Source organism: Endocarpon pusillum (genome assembly GCF_000464535.1).
Source record: "Endocarpon pusillum Z07020 unplaced genomic scaffold scaffold4345, whole genome shotgun sequence".
Classification (NCBI taxonomy): Eukaryota; Fungi; Ascomycota; class Eurotiomycetes; order Verrucariales; family Verrucariaceae; genus Endocarpon; species Endocarpon pusillum.
Window position 1 is genome coordinate 337,984 of NW_006916422.1, and position 16,384 is coordinate 354,367.

Consider the following 16,384-nt stretch of genomic DNA (forward strand, 5'->3'; position numbering starts at 1 on the left):
CTTCCTTTCGTTCCGTCAAGATGTCAATGGTATCCAGCCCCGCCGAGGCCGGTAAGCAAGCCCCCCACATGTCCCTCAACTATCCTAACACTTGTGAAAACAGTGGCAAGAATAGCATATCTTTCCAGCGATGTTGTCATCTCAGTTCAATCATCGCTGGCCAAAGACTCAGACTTCTCACAACATCTCCATCAATTCGCCTCGAACAGAGCCAAAAACCATGTCTCAAGAAGCATTCCAGAGATACAGACCTCTCGCACCAATGCAGATCCGTTGTTGTCAGCGTACGCGCCACTTCGCTCTGGTAGACTGGTGTCGGTTACAGCATCTTCCTCCATTCTCCTGACTTCAATACCTCATCTCTACAAACTTGCAGAATATCCAATCGTTCTCCATGTATCAGTACAGCAAACGCCATACCCGGATTTCTCGGAAATTAGTTCCATTCGACAATGCGGATTCTCTTTCCTACATTCAGAAACCCTGCAGGAGGCTCAGGATATAGCTCTGACTGCACATGCTCTGGCGATTCGAAGTGGCAAGGGTGTCATCCACTACTTCGATCCTAGCAATTCGGCTACCAATGGTCCCATTGCTCTGGAGAAGAAGCAGCTCATCGATAAGCTGCTCATGATAGACGCTATGCAGCCGTTCGACGCACAGAGCGGCGATCACTTCGCTCTGTATGCGGACGACGGCCGAATCGCAACCATCCCAGAGCAGGAAGGCATTCAAAGCAGCAGTGGGTCAATATCAGTTAAGCCGAAGGCGCAGTCGCAGTCACCCATGAGAAAGGACATTGGCCCGTCCTCGAGCTCGGAGACTTCTTCGGTTGGATCGTCAAGAAGGGAGAGCAGCACAAGCAGTGGCCCGGCATCTTCAGCCGCAACGACTGTTGATCCACCCGCTACACGACCGGTTACAAGCTCTGATATCTACCAAATTGTCACAGATACTTGGGCTCGAATGAAACAAATTGTCGGAAGGTCGTACTCTCCAATTGAATACACTGGACCTCAGGACGCCGATTCAGCTCTGTTTATTTTCGGCTCCACTGGGGTGTTCGTGGATGTACTAGATGATGACAAGATTCCCGAAGACCTGTCTCGAGTCGGTCTCATCACAGCTCGTCTCTACAGGCCATGGTTAGGAAGTACTTTTGTCGATTCGATACCCAAATCGATCAAACATTTGGCCGTTCTGGAACAGGTCAGGAGGAAGACCACCAAATGGGGTCCGACATTTCTCGATATTCTCTCTAGTCTGAATCCCACTGCGGGTGGCAAGAGTTCGATTACTCTGGTCGGTTATAGGCTAGGATATATTGAGCCAGCCACCGCCACACAAGCATTACGCGGCATATTCCAGAATCTCACTGCTGCCGCACCGATCCAAGGTTTATGCGTCGGCAACGAGGCAGGACCTGATCAGCCCTTACCAGTTGTGGAGGTGCAACAGCCACAAGTAGAGGCAGCATATTTCAAGATTTTGAATCAATTATTTGGGCAGCGTCTGCACATCGCCAATCAGCTTGGGCTTAACAATGCTGGCATCTCACCAACCATTGCGGCAAGTCCGGAATATGGATTTGGCTCTTTGCTTGCTAGAATAGAGCATCGCAAACGGTTCGTCCTGGAAGCACAAGAAGCCGCAAGAAGTCAGGAGTTCATCACAGAACCGCCCAGGCAGTGGCTCTCCAAGTGGGCTCTCCACGCGGATGATGCTCAGAAAGCCAACAACCTCGCACCCGAAGTGATTTCACGGTTATCGAATGACGGATCCCGCCCTGCATCGCATCTGCTCTCTATGAAAAACCTCTTTTTCAAAGAGTCCCAATGGCTCATTGGCTCAGACGCATGGGCTTATGACCTTGGCAACTCTGGTGTTCACCATGTGATTGCGTCTGGAGCTAATATCAACATGCTCATAATCGATTCGCAGCCATACAGCGAGCGTGCCGCTGCTGATGCCGACCGGAGAAAGAAAGATATCGGCCTCTATGCAATGAACTTTGGCAACACTTACGTTGCTTCGGTGGCTGTTTACAGCTCTTACACCCAGGTTTTGCAGGCAATGGTTGAAGCTGACCAGTTTGAAGGCCCATCGGTCGTGGTGGCATATCTGCCATATCATAAAGAAGACGACTCGGCTTTGACTGTCTTGCAAGAAACGAAGAAGGCCGTTGACCTTGGATATTGGCCGTTATACCGATGGAATCCGTCAAATGAAGTGAAGGGCGAGCCCACTTTTCACCTTGATTCCGAGCACATCAAGCAAGAACTCGAAGATTTTCTCCGCCGAGATAATCAATTGACCCAGCTTATGAACCGCTTTCCCAATTTCTCAGCCAACTTGTCCGAATCGTACGGCTCCGAAGTTCGGAAGTTACAGAAGCGAAAGGCCAAAGATGCCTACGAGCAGTTGTTAGAAGGCCTTTATGGAGCTCCGTTGACCATCCTCTTTGCGTCTGACAATGGGAATGCCGAAAGCCTGTCTAAAAGACTGGCCAGTCGTGGCAGAGCCCGGGGCCTGAAGACAATGGTCATGGCAATGGACGATTATCCTCTTGAAGACCTTGGCACCGAGGAGAACGTTGTATTCATTACGAGCACTGCAGGTCAAGGGGAGTTCCCGCAAAATGGGAGAGCTTTCTGGGATAATGTCAGGAACGCTGGGGACTTAGACTTATCCGCGATCCACTACTCCGTCTTCGCCCTTGGCGACAGTCATTACTGGCCTCGAAAGGAAGACAAGATTTATTACAACAAGCCCGGGAAAGATCTCGATGCCAGATTATCCTTGCTTGGCGCAAAGCCGCTAAGACCGATAGGATTGGGTGATGACCAAGATCCAGATGGCTATCAGACTGGCTATGCAGACTGGGAGGCTGGGTTGTGGCAAGCTCTCAGCGTGGCCGATGTCGCAGGCCTGCCGGAAGAGCCACCTCCAGTCACGAATGAAGATATCAAGATCGAATCAAACTATTTACGCGGAACAATTGCGCAAGGTCTTCAGGACACTTCCACAGGCGCAATCTCTGCCGCGGACCAGCAACTGACTAAGTTTCACGGTACTTATATGCAAGACGATCGTGATCTGCGCGATGAGCGGAAAGCCCAAGGGCTAGAGCCGGCGTACTCATTCATGATACGCTGCAGACTACCAGGTGGTGTTGCCACGTCTTCACAGTGGTTGCAGATGGATGCAATCTCGTCCGACCATGGAAATGAGACCATGAAACTTACAACTCGACAGACATTCCAATTCCATGGAGTTGTCAAGACTAAGCTTCGGCCGGCAATGCAGTCTATAAACAAAGCGCTCATGACTACCATTGCCGCGTGTGGCGACGTCAATCGTAACGTTATGTGCTCTTCTCTACCCGAAAAGTCAGCCTATCATTCAGACGTGCACAAGGTCTCCCAAAAAATCTCCGACCATCTCCTTCCATCCACAACTGCCTATCACGAAATCTGGCTGAAGGATGACAAAACTGGTGAAAAGACTCAGGTAGCTGGACCGGCCGTGGTGGATCATGAGCCGCTCTATGGACCAACGTATCTCCCCAGAAAGTTCAAGATCACCATCGCCGTACCTCCTCACAACGACACAGACGTATATGCACATGATATTGGCTTAATCGCCATCAAGTCCGCCGAGACAGGTCGTCTCGTTGGCTTCAATGTTCTTGCTGGTGGCGGGATGGGTGTGACGCATAACAACAAAAAGACTTATCCAAGGACTGGTTGGATGATGGGTTATATACCTGTGGAGCAGATACATATCGTGTGTGAGAAGATCATGCTTGTGCAGCGTGATCATGGCGATCGAAAGAACCGAAAGCATGCTCGTCTCAAATACACAATGGACGATATGGGCAACGAGGTCTTCAAGTCCAAGGTGCAGGAGCTTTTACGTCCCCATGAAATCGATTTTGAAGAGCCAAGGCCCTTTCGCTTTGAGTCCAACATCGACGCCTTCGGTTGGCAGAAAGACGAGAAGGGCATGAATCACTTCACTTTCTTCATCGAGAATGGGCGAGTCGAAGACACCGCCGACTTCCCCATGCGTACCGGACTCAAAGAAATCGCCAAGGTCCACACCGGCGAGTTCCGGCTGACAGGCAACCAACATCTCATCCTCTCCAACGTCTCGGACGAAGCGAAACCCCAGATCGTAGACCTCATGATGAAGTACAAACTCGACAACACGCAATTCAGCGGTATGCGTCTCTCCTCCTCCGCCTGCGTCGCCTTCCCCACCTGCGGCCTCGCCATGGCCGAATCAGAGCGCTACCTCCCCGAGCTCATCACCAAGCTCGAAGGCTGTCTCGAGGAGAACGGCCTCTCCCAGGACAGCATCGTCATGCGCATGACGGGCTGTCCGAACGGGTGTGCGCGGCCCTGGCTCGCGGAGGCGGCGTTTGTGGGGAAAGCGTATGGAGCTTACAATATGTATCTGGGTGGTGGGTATCATGGTCAGAGGCTGAATAAGCTGTACCGTAGTTCGATAAAGGAGGATGAGATTCTGGAGATCATGAGGGCCTTGTTGGGGAGGTGGTCGCGGGAGAGGCAGGCCGGCGAGCATTTTGGGGACTGGACCATCAGAGCTGGCATCATTAAGGAGACGAGGGTTGGGAGCGAGTTTCATGATGATGTAAGTGAGCCCTGATTCGAAATCTGCGGGGGATCTCCGGTTGCTAATGTGTGAATGCCACAGGTCGCTGAAGACGAATCGGATGCCGAGTGAGCCAGACCGGCACCCGTTCGCGATAAAAGCATCCTTTTCCGTTTGTTTCCTTCTTAAATGCCATGCGGCACGTCTGTCTGGATGTCAGCTTGAGGACCTGCTTGTCTGCTTGCTTTTCCCATCCATCTCTTCTTACCTCTGCGTCCTCTGCATCGAGGTTGGCGTTTTTCTCGGGGGCCGGGCCCGAACTCAAGGCATAGCGGCGTATTACTTACTGGACGGTGTGACGTTTTCGTCCTCGAGTCTGTCTCTGGAATCGGGCGGCAGGCTTTCTGCATAACGTACCCAACTGTTCATGTGCACTCCACCCTCAAATGCTCCACAATTACTTGGCGTTTTGGATCTCAAGAGCATATATATCTATTATTCGAATATTGTTGGTCATATTATCAAGATAGAAATTGAAAGAAAAATTGTTCTAAAAACAATGCATCAAAAGATCACCGCCCCGGATGGGATATTCGCTAAAGGGCGGCGAGCTGAAATTGGTGGTTCGCAGATTTGGTAGGAACGGAGATACAGTATCGGCCCCCAAAATCATGTATATTTAGGGGGGTGTAGTGATATGTATGACAGTTGGGTACGTTAACGCATTGTATCGCATCGTAATTTATAGGAGAAAAGTTTTGAAAAGTTCTATAGGCGAGTACTGGGTTTCCACCTAGCTACTGGTAGCAATATATACCGGTACTGCTTCTATTTGTACTCTACTTTCCCCTTTCTCCTTTTTTTTCGAGGCTCTGGTAGGGTCCGAGCTCACGTTCTAGTCATCCACCACGATTGGATCTTGCACCACCTGCGACTTTCGCGGTCTTCCTCTCCTTCTAGGTGTAGGCGTAGGTTGATCCGCGGCAGTGGTCGGTGGCTGCACCTCCTGAGCATCGTCGTCGGCGGTATCAGCGCCGTCGACCTGGCTTGCGGTTGGCAGGTTGGGCGGATCCAGCATCTCTATATCCCCTTCCCCTTCCCCTTCACCCTCGTCATCACCAACACCACCATCTCGATCTCCTGCTTGACGGTCTCCTTGCTCGTCTTCTGAGCTCTCCTCATCACTCGGCCCGATTTGAGCATCATCAGCCGTATCTTCGCCCGCCGTGGCATCGCCATCCTCCCTGACGTCTTCTCGCTCTTGACCAGAAGGACCGGGAGCAGAATTTGCTTCCGCACTAGCCTGGTTGTGAACGGAAGTAGTGGTAGTAGCCTTCTCCCTCCGCGCCGCCTCATTCCTTTTTCTCCTCTGCCTTTCACGTTCTCTTCCTCTGACCTTCCCCATTAGCCCCTTGTCACCTGCCTTTTTCCCATGCTCGATCCGCGGCGCGCTCATCAGGTCCAGCCATTCAGAATTGTTGATTGCGCTTTCGAGATTCGGCGGCTCGGGGGTAAGGTCATCGCCTGGAGGCATGGAAAGGTGAAGCGCCTTTTCTGCGTGGTCGTGGGATTCTGTCTCGTCCTCATCGATCCAATCATATATCTGCCAGGATTCCTGTTGTATAGCGCGGAGGAGCTTGGCGTTTGTGTTGGTGGTGAGATCGTTGCTTTGAGATGCAGGACCGCTCGGTTTGAGCTTGATGTCTATTGCTTTGCTCTCTGGGCGAGTGGACGGGCCGGTAGGCGGCGGTAGTGCGGCGGAGACGTCTCCATTGATTATTGCTGCTCCGTCTTTGCCTTTGGCTCGGGCGAGGGCTGTGAGGCCTCGATTTCGCTCGAGCTCGTCGAGCGCGTCGAGGTGGGGCAGCTGGGGTCGGACTTGGACAAGGGCATCGAGGCGGGGGAGATGCATGGAGTTGCCCTTGAAGCTGCCCAGGAGATAGATGGGGTCGCCTGTGGAGGGTTTGACGATCTTGCCGCCTAGTGTTTGGACATTGAGTGTTGGGTCGTCGGAGAGGCCGGAGTGGGCAGGGATGGTCTTCATGTCAATGTCTTCTTCTTCGCGAATGTTCCTTCCCGCCGGACCCGTGTTGAAGCCACCCGACAGCCCATGGGTGCCACCCTCTTGAATTATGCGACTACGTTTCAGTGATGTTGCATATTTTGAGCCCTTGTCTGGGTTGTAATTGAGCTTGGTGTCGATTGGGATGTCGAGTTCGAGGAGGCCTGTATTTGGTTTGATGCGTAGTGAGGTTGGTTTCTGAAGGTTGCGAGCATTATATGGCGTATCGGAGGGACGGTAAGCAGGATACTGCAGGAGGACCAGCTTTTGAGCGGTGTCTGGAAGGATTTCTGCCGATGCATTGGGAGGAGAGGCATAATGGGGGGAAGTGAGATAGACTGGGTAAGAAGCAATGACGGGATCATCGTCTTCGGGTGCAGTTTGGTCTGAGGGTACATGTCAGAATCATTGTACATCCTGCAGTGAGAGAGCAAGCTTACGAGGCATGACTGAACTATTCCAGTCACTGCTAAGGGGAGGATTCCTCTCTTCTAAGCTCGTGAGAATTGTTTCTTTTTGTTGCAAGTAAGTTTTGTGCCCCTCTAGTTAGGCGGATTGCCGCTCGGCCCGGGGACTGCCGCCATCATTCCGAAGCCTAAAGAGAGATTTACCCCCGCACCAGGGCTATTTTTGAGCCACTACGTCTAACTACTGCACATCATCTTGCCGCTAAGAATGTGCCACAGTGACTTACTACGTAAGGAGCTGCAACGGTTGACCTTATATCACATGGCGTTGACGACATGCATCTTCCTCTTTTGATCTCTCGAAGGTCAAGGAGACCCAAAATGACCTCAATGCGGTCGCAGCTCTCGCATCCATTAGGCGATCATTTGTCAGTCCAAAAAGTGATAAAAATCTCTCAATTGAAGCATCTTTGGAAACCGCAGGCAGGCCCCCAAACCTAAGACAACCTACGATCCTGCATGTGCTAGGACTTTTGTCCTTGATACTCGCTAACGGCATGCGGCGTGCTGTTGATGGTACCGCGGGACGACCGGATGTGCAGGAAGGATCATTCACGAGACGGCCGGCTACAACCCTGCTTCATCCTGCAGGGCTATTCTGTTCTATCCGAGTTTGTAATGTGGTGGCATGTCAGTTCCGGTCATTTTGGTGGTTTTGGTGGCTGTAGCTCGCTGTTTCCGGACTTCGTTGATGCTCGATTCGTCATCGCGCTTTTGCAGCCGTCCGAAGGACGCTTTCTTCCGCGTGTGGTTCACGGGATTCGCCCTTCCTCCTACTCCTTGTTGGCGTGCGTCTTTGGAGGATATTCATCATCAGTTCGGTCTGGTTACACCCAAGTGCAGAATCGTTGGCCTAGCCACTGTGGTTTCATCGCTCTCTATCGGCTCTGTACCACAGCTCTGCAAATAATGGTGAAGAAAACAGAGACATTTACTTTTTCTTCTTATCTCAAGTTCATGGGTTTGGCAGCTGCTAAGCTGATGCCTCCTTGTACCTTTGCTCGCTTAAACAAGAAAGTGCTGATTCCTTTTTACTCTCATTCGTAATGAAAACTTTTGTTTCTCTACTTGCTTCGATTCAAGGGGTTCTGTAGCCCTTACCATTTCTCCATGGCTGACGACCATCTTGGGGAGGAAGCGCAACCACAGTCCGCACGACCTCTTCATAGCTCCCCTCTGTCCCTGCATTCCGTGGGATCATCACACCCCAATATTGCGACACAGATTGCTCCTACCATCCAACCTGACTCAGAAGAGAGCGATGAGGCGTACGCGGAGAGTATAACAACATCCTATGTAACCTCTATCGCATCAGAGATTTCTAAGGGTGTCCTAGAGAATGACAGAATCTACCCTAATTATGGCAAACATAGTTATGGCTTGCCAGTGGATGAGCATGAGATGGATCGGTTGGACCTGCAGCATCGTAAGTACGAGCTAGTAATAGGTGACAGGCACTTCCTGGCTCCTGTCGGTCCTACCCCACAGAAAATACTGGATCTGGGCACGGGGACTGGAATATGGGCTTTGGACGTGGCGGACATGTTTCCATCAGCGGAAGTGATAGGAGTGGATATTGCTCCCATCCAGCCTAAATGGGTGGCATCGAACTGTCAGTTCGAGATTGATGATGTGGAAGCGGACTGGATGTATAAGGAGGACAGCTTTGATTTCATCCATTTCCGAGACCCTTTGTACTGCATCCGTGACTGGCCAAAGTTGATGAGTCAGTGCCTCAGCCATCTCAAGCCAGGTGGATGGTGCGAGTTTGCCTGCATATATCCAGTACCCATGTGCGATGACGGTTCTGTGCCTGAGACTTCTGGGTTCAAGTCCGTATGTATGAAGTTCATGGAGGCAGGGAGAATCTTTGGGGCCCCACTCGATGTCCCACTTCACTTTGCGACCTATATGCGCGAGGCTGGCTTCGTCGACATCTCGGAAAACATATTCAAAGTTCCTGCTTCCCCATGGCCAAAAGATAAACGGTTGAAGCAGATTGGTGCGTTGGAGATGACGAATATATTGGAAGGTGCAGAGGCCTTCGGATCGAGAGTGTTTCACCAAGTGTTTGGGTGGTCAAAGGAACAGATTGAAGTGGTCTTGATGGACATGAAGAGAGATGTGAGGAATCGAGCATATCATCAATACTGCCAATAGTGAGTTCTACCACCAGAGCGCGCTTTTTGAATAGGCTAATAGTCTTCAGTATTGTTGTGTATGGAAGACGGCCAACATAATTTTGGTGCAAAGCACTCCACCGCTCGGCAGGATAAACATGCTGCTCAGGCATTATCGGGAGGCAGACTGCTTAAGTTCTTGATTCGAGACCGGTCCATTAATTTAAGTTGATGCATCCTGTGCATGATAGGCAAAGTTCTTGTATCCACATCGATTTCACAAGGTGCTCGCTAGTCTTCTGTGGCCCAATATCCGTTCTCTTGTCAGACAGAGTATCGAGGACCTGTGAACTGTCGGCTTGGTGGTGCCACCTGATTCGTGTTAGCTGGGAAGGTAACCCATGATGCTAACATATCTTGTACGCACCAAATGCAACCAAGGACTCAGCATGCGGAGGACGAGTACTTGTAAGGCGCACGAGGAAAACCAGACGGGCTTTACATCAGAAAAATGCCATTACCAAGCTCAGCATGTTGCTGTCAGAGCTGCGTGAGACCCATGTTAGCAATATCGGATCTCGTGATGAGACTGTATTATACCTCATAGCCACACTTTGGCTGCATGCCCCAGCCCATGCCAGCTGCCACCACCAAGGCAAAGAGGAAAACGGCGAAATCCCGACGCCTTTCATACGTGGTGGGTTCTGGTCGTGGGATGCCGTAGTAGACATCAATGCCGGCCGGCCACCAGACGCACAGGGTTACGGTGATGATGGAGTTGACCAAGACCTGCAATCGCAAATGGGAGCATCTTATGTCGGTGGGAAACGACCAGAGCCAGATGCCGACGAAAAAGATTGGAACGTTGTAAAGGACGATTGTCACATTTCTTTCCGATAGCCATAACGGCCAGCCCCAGCACCGCCTGCTGAGTTTCGGTTCTGGGTCCTCGTCCAGGTTGGGCATCGTTCCGAAGGATAAGAGTTGCTTCTGTCAAGATACTGGGATAGTTGGGATAATTGGGATAACTGGGATGCTAACATGTACTGACAATGCAGTCCGGTCTCTGTGGACTGCGCGCCAGAGGAGACCCAAGATGCATACATAGTGGCAGGAGACAGGTCGCCGTCCTCCGCAGGAAAGCACGACTCTCCACAGTCGTAGCATACATTGTTCTTGGAAGGCAGAAGTCACGATACAATGCGAAATTCTGCCAGATATCGAGTCCGATTGGTTCTGTAAGCTCCCAAAGTGGCATAGCGTAGAAGCCCTGGAGCTTGGATCTTGGATGCATAAAATTTTGAACTCGCCTCCTATCTATTCACAATCGAGAACATCAGGACGCATTCGCTGGGATTCGGTACCCAGTGAGGTCGACGTCTGCCTTACTATTCACACCACCACTACACAGCTCCCTCTGCCACCGACACCCTGCATGCGAGCTCGATCCAGCGGCTATATCTCTGACACGCTGGCTGGGATATGCTTTCAAAAGCAGCCCGTCGAAGATATGCCTTGCTATACCTGCAGCAAGCTTCGGAGCAGATACAGCTACCATGGCTCTGCCCTGCTCTGTACAGATCACCACAGATTCATGTCCAATCCCGCCCGATGACCCATCGTCCATCACCACCTTCACCATCAGCCAGCCTCTTGCGGTCACAGTCCCCCCGACGGTTGGCATCTGCAGCCGCATCGCCCGACCTCCTGCAAACTGACAGCTACCTTGAGTACGATCCCAGAAGAGATTCGCAACCTACATCCTCTCGTGTTCCCTACAGGCGCCTCCTCTCTGATATCCCATTGCATGAGCCCGATGGGTTCCTGAAGTTGGACGATACTATTGCAGAACCTCCGGAAAGGCTGTCTAGTAACAAGTTCAAGGAGATCCAGATACGGGGCAATGCGCAGGAGGTGAAGACAACCATGGAAGCGTGCTTACAAGTCCACCGTTTCGACCGTGCTATTGCTCTGCTGCGGCAGTTGCAGATCGTTGTCAATCCGAAGTCAGCATATCTTCAGGAAGCTTTCAATGATTGCTTGCATGCGATGGTCATGGACATGATCGTCAACAAAAACAAGAAGAACGTGGAATTGATCAACCAATGGCTTGAGGTTGACATGCATAATGCTGGTGTTGAGCCTGACGCAAGGACATATGCTCTGAAAGTTAAAGTGGCGTTGGCTACGATGACCGGCTCGAAAAGAGATCGGACTGTGAGGAGGTATTGGGAGCTTGCAAGGCAGGCTGAGACGGTGAACGAAGTTGCTTCTCTACGAGACATTCTATCGGAACAAGATTTAGGAAAGCTATCCGAGATTGTCCCGCAAACACAGATTGGTTACGATTTTCCGGACAATTTTGAAGAATACGGTATTACCGACGATCATCTGGAGATCGTTGATCAGCCAGCTCTTGCACAGCGGCCTGTGGAGGAGATTCGGGAAACTAGTCAAAAGGGGTTGGGACTGACATCTTTACGGAAGTCCTTGTCTCTATTTTCAGACAACTCGCATTTCGAGAATCAAGTTGAGAAAGTTGGAAGGAGTTATGCTCATGCACGACAATCCCGCTTGGAAACGGACGCTGTGAAAGCCGCGGTTGAGCGATGGCGCGTTGAGCACGAGAAAATGGTAAAGATGGGGATCAATGGGAACCTGCAGGGTGGTAAGCTGGGAGCATTGTTATGGCAGTGGCATCAAAACGTGTCCAAAAAGCTCGTGGAAGAACTGAAGCTGGTTGAAGCAGCAGAAGTAAAGAACCGAAAGAATGATCGTGAAAAGCTTCGCTGCGAGTACGGACCATTCCTACGACTTCTCGAACCTGATCATCTAGCAGCTCTAGTCACCATCACCACCATCAGCGCTATGGACAAGAATGGCATGCAGGCTCCGCTAAGGTTGGCGCGGGGGCCGAGCAAGCTCGGGTTTCCGCACTTGATAGAAGGGGTTTCTGGAAACATACTCAACAAGAGAGCAGTTCCGCATCCACCATAGCGAGGTCAGCTCGCCTGTTGAAGCCCTCTTCGAAGCAGTCTCGGGCCAGCGCCCGTTCCTATCGGGGCCACTATCAGTGGAGTGCAGCTATTCATGCACGCGTTGGTGCGGTCTTATGTGAAATGCTTTTCGATACGGCCAAGATGACGGTAGAAAAGGAGGATCCGATTACCAAGAAGATGCTTTACGTTTCGCAACCAGTGTTCTCGCGTAACGTCCTTTACGAGCATGGCAGGAAAGTCGGTGTTGTCATCATGCATGCTAGCCTTGTCGAAAAGCTGATGAGAGAGCCTGCTGGCGATTTGATTGCCAAGCATCTTCCCATGGTGTGTGAGCCTAAACCCTGGACTGGCTTCCAGAGTGGTGGCTTTTTAGAGACATTGACCACTTTCTTGCGGGTGAAAGGAGGTGAAATGACGCAACGAGACTACGCTGAAGCTGCCGCTGAAAGAGGAGATCTTGATCAAGTATTTGCTGGCATCGATGTTCTCGGAAAGACCGGCTGGAAGATCAACCGCGATGTTTTCACTGTGATGCTGAAAGCGTGGAATTCTGGTGAAGCAGTCGCAAACCTTCCTCCCCTCAACAAGGTCTTTGACATGCCAGAGAAGCCTGCTGACACCAATGACAAGGAGGCCCGTTCTAAATGGTACAGGGCGATGAGGAAGATCGAGAACGAAAAAAGTGGCCTACATTCGAACCGCTGCTTTCAGAACTTTCAGATGGAGATAGCCAAAGCTTACTCTAACGAGACCTTTTACCTGCCGCACAACATCGATTTCCGCGGACGAGCCTATCCAATACCGCCTTACCTTAATCAGATGGGAGCTGACAATTGCAGAGGTCTTCTATTGTTTGCGAACGGGAGGGAAGTTGGTGAACATGGTCTCAAATGGATCAAGATCCATCTCTCAAACGTCTTCGGGTACGACAAAGCAAGTTTGAAGGATCGGGAAAACTTCCCGATGGAGCATATATCCGACGTTGTTGATTCGGTCAATCATCCTTTGGATGGCAGAAGATGGTGGCTGAGCGCTGAAGACCCCTGGCAATGTTTGGCTGCCTGCTTCGAGCTCAAGCAAGCACTCGATCTTCCGGATCCAACCAAATATATTTCCCACCTGCCAGTGCATCAAGATGGCTCTTGCAATGGTCTTCAGCACTATGCCGCCCTTGGTGGTGACATTGCTGGCGCCAAACAGGTCAATCTCGAGCCCGGAGACAAGCCGTCAGACGTCTACACTGGTGTAGCAGAACTAGTCAAGGCAGAGGTCAAACAAGAGGCAGCTCAGGGAGATGAGATTGCCAAGTTACTCGATGGAAGTATCACTCGGAAAATTGTCAAGCAAACAGTCATGACAAATGTGTATGGTGTCACCTTCCTCGGGGCAATACGTCAGGTTCGACGGCAGCTTGACGATCTCGTGCCTGAGCTAAGGAATGGTGCTGGTCCTATATCAGGTCAAGCTGCTGCTTATGTTGCACGCAAGATTTTCAAAGCTTTGGGCGCAATGTTCTCTGGTGCTCATGACATTCAATATTGGCTTGGCGATTGTGCAACGAAGATTGCGACCTCACTTTCACCTGCGCAGCTACAGAAAGTCATCGAGGCTGAGGACCACGGCAATACCGATCATTCTGGAGCCGGACTTCGGACTAGCCACCACAAGAAAGCGAAGCAATCAGAGACCATGGCAGAAATTGCTTCGTTCCGTTCCAGTGTCATCTGGACTACTCCCTTGAGACTACCCGTTGTTCAACCATATCGCATTAGCAATGGGCGACGGGTCAAGACAAACTTGCAAGATATTACACTTACCGAGCCAACAATTGCCGATGCAGTGAACAAACGCAAACAGCTCCAGGCATTCCCACCTAACTTCATACACTCGCTGGATGCTACGCATATGCTACTATCAGCGTTGAAATGCCACGAGGTTGGCCTGACGTTCTCTGCAGTGCATGACTCGTTCTGGACGCATGCAGCTGACATCAACACGCTAAACCGTTTACTCCGCGACGCTTTCATCCGCATGCATTCAGAGGACATCATTGGTCGTTTAGCTGCCGAATTCAAAACAAGATACAAGGGTCATATCTACCTGGCCTCCATTTCCGCAGATAGCGTGCTCGGGAAAAATATCAAGGCTTTTCGAACCAAATTCCATCGCGGCCAGCGCCCCGCCACTCAGGTTCGTGCACGGCAATATGCAGAATTGGTCCTAGAAGCCCGGCGTCAAAACCTCCTCAAAAGTGATGATCCAGCCAAGAAAGCAGAGGGCAAGAAATTGGTGACTCCATGCTCCCTGTTCGAGACGTTAGACGGTCATAAGTACCTGAAGACCAGACACTCCCTCGGCGAAACCGCTATAGGAGCAATACCACAGGAGACGGACCAGAAAATCCTGGAGAAAGCCTTGCACTCGGAAGATGTGGCTGGTGATGTAGACATGGAGCACGCTCTTGAGCCCCTCGTGGAAGGCAAAGTCGGTGCTGACGGTATCATCCATATTGCCGAAGCTGAGACTGAAGATGGTGAAGGAGAGATTGCCTCCAAGGATGAAGAGGTGCCTGGCAAGAAGACTAAGAAGTCTCAAAGTCGGGCGTCGGATGTCACCTGGCTCTGGCTGCCCCTGACCTTCAAGGCTGTTCCACAAAAGGTATGTGCTTGTAGCATTCCCATAAAATGAAAAAAAATTGTGCTAATCATTTGCGATAGGGCGAATTCGACGTCACGCGCCTTCGGGACAGTCAGTACTTCTTTTCATGACCAGTGCTCGTGTCTTTTTCAATACTTCCATGTATCAAAGCATCCTTTTTCGTTGTACTCCCTTGCTTTTTGTCATGTGCTCTTGGCATAGCGTGGCATCTGTCTTCACGCGGCGAGGTGTTTGCCGTGTGTTTATACCGCTGATTTTCTGTATGGCGCTATGAACGGAGAAAATGGGGGAGGATTTATATATTGGCATACAGCTGAGAGCATGCGGATGTGATTGACTAGCTGCAAACAGCTGAATTCTGGACGGCGCTCTCATGTAAATTGGTAAATATACCCAAGGAGCGATGTTGAAGTCGAGGAGAGGCGGGAGGAGTACGATGTGGTGGTGAGGAAGGCTGAAGCTAAACACACGAGTTGTATTGCGAGGCAATGCAGAGACACCCTAAGTAGTACTGGTCCGCTTCTTACTTTTACTCTTTTGTGTGACGGTGCAGGCATGCAAATTGCAGTGTGATCGACCAAGAAAGAGGCCAGCCAGTCAACGAAGGGTGAATTAATATGTGATAACTGCTGTCGAGCTGCCTGTACACGCATCCTCGTCCCCTTCCTCGACAGCCGAAGATGTACAGCGGCGCCAATCCGTCTTTGGCATTCCATCCAATGTCATGTCTGCTGAGAACATCGAAACTCCTGCCCGTCCAGTTGATCCGAATAGCGTACCAGTGCCGCAAACCCAAGATACAATCGCGGTCCCTTGCTCCCCAACCGTTTGTCACGCTTGACGGCCATCGTAGACACGCTACGACAGATCCTGTAACGGCACGCTCAGCCCCTTCTGGCCATGCGCACCAGGACTCGTAACCTGGCGGCGGGCCCGTGCCGCTGCGTCTCCTCCTCTCGCGTTCCAAAGGCCCACTCGACTCCACCGCACTGCTTCCCTCCGTCCCAGCCGCCCCGTTCCCGTTCCCGTTGCTGGTCCCGGCTCCATTTCCTCCTTTCCTGAACTTGCCCCCCATGCCCTCCATCCAACGAACATCTCCTGCCCCTATCACACCCTCCTCATCCCCCACCCCACCATCTCCACCGAGCCAATACGCCCTCGGAAACGCAACCATGACCCTCCCAAGCCTCCCCTGCCACCCGCCGGACTCCCTGAACGGGTTCTCCGCCATCGCGGCATCCTTCGACGCGGCGGTGTAGCTGTTGTTCTTGACGGAGGAGAGCGCGACATGGCGTCTCAGGACCATGCGGGCATAGGAGAGCATGACGACGCAGAAGTAGAGGCGGATGGTCCAGAGGACGATGACGACGCCGAGGCTGTTCATGGACTCGGGCTGGAGGACCGAATGCGATATTGTGGCGCTGCTGCTGCCGCTGGCGGGGGGATCGGTGCCGGCCGGGG

The 16,384-nt window shown here is 51.6% G+C and overlaps 7 protein-coding genes across 7 annotated transcripts in view; 4 read left to right on the plus strand and 3 right to left on the minus strand.

Moving 5' to 3' along the window:
- Nucleotides 1–20: 20 nt before the first annotated feature.
- On the plus strand, nt 21–4,749 carry EPUS_02568 (uncharacterized protein; the record flags this gene model as incomplete). Its single annotated transcript, XM_007805569.1, has 3 exons — nt 21–51; nt 104–4,656; nt 4,720–4,749. 3 exons carry the CDS (start codon nt 21–23, stop codon nt 4,747–4,749), a joined length of 4,614 nt encoding a protein of 1,537 aa, XP_007803760.1.
- A 763-nt stretch (nt 4,750–5,512) lies between these two features.
- EPUS_02569 (uncharacterized protein) lies at nt 5,513–7,126 on the minus strand (the record flags this gene model as incomplete). Its single annotated transcript, XM_007805570.1, has 2 exons — nt 5,513–7,065; nt 7,120–7,126. The coding sequence occupies 2 exons, from the start codon at nt 7,124–7,126 to the stop codon at nt 5,513–5,515; spliced, it is 1,560 nt and encodes a 519-aa protein (XP_007803761.1).
- A 1,130-nt stretch (nt 7,127–8,256) lies between these two features.
- EPUS_02570 (uncharacterized protein) lies at nt 8,257–9,386 on the plus strand (the record flags this gene model as incomplete). The annotated part of the gene is made up of 2 exons (XM_007805571.1): nt 8,257–9,305; nt 9,356–9,386. 2 exons carry the CDS (start codon nt 8,257–8,259, stop codon nt 9,384–9,386), a joined length of 1,080 nt encoding a protein of 359 aa, XP_007803762.1.
- A 378-nt stretch (nt 9,387–9,764) lies between these two features.
- Nucleotides 9,765–10,232, minus strand: EPUS_02571 (uncharacterized protein; the record flags this gene model as incomplete). Its single annotated transcript, XM_007805572.1, has 2 exons — nt 9,765–9,803; nt 9,867–10,232. The coding sequence occupies 2 exons, from the start codon at nt 10,230–10,232 to the stop codon at nt 9,765–9,767; spliced, it is 405 nt and encodes a 134-aa protein (XP_007803763.1).
- A 516-nt stretch (nt 10,233–10,748) lies between these two features.
- On the plus strand, nt 10,749–12,263 carry EPUS_02572 (uncharacterized protein; the record flags this gene model as incomplete). Its single annotated transcript, XM_007805573.1, has 1 exon — nt 10,749–12,263. The coding sequence occupies one exon, from the start codon at nt 10,749–10,751 to the stop codon at nt 12,261–12,263; it is 1,515 nt and encodes a 504-aa protein (XP_007803764.1).
- A 143-nt stretch (nt 12,264–12,406) lies between these two features.
- Nucleotides 12,407–15,033, plus strand: EPUS_02573 (uncharacterized protein; the record flags this gene model as incomplete). The annotated part of the gene is made up of 2 exons (XM_007805574.1): nt 12,407–14,923; nt 14,983–15,033. 2 exons carry the CDS (start codon nt 12,407–12,409, stop codon nt 15,031–15,033), a joined length of 2,568 nt encoding a protein of 855 aa, XP_007803765.1.
- Nucleotides 15,034–15,645: 612 nt separating this feature from the next.
- EPUS_02574 (uncharacterized protein) overlaps nt 15,646–16,384 on the minus strand; it is a gene marked incomplete at both ends in the record, with an annotated part of 1,214 nt that continues 475 nt past the window's right edge. The window contains 2 exons of the mRNA XM_007805575.1: nt 15,646–15,793; nt 15,832–16,316. Of these exons, the coding sequence (XP_007803766.1) occupies nt 15,646–15,793; nt 15,832–16,316 (633 nt within the window). The remainder of the gene's footprint in view (nt 15,794–15,831; nt 16,317–16,384) is intronic.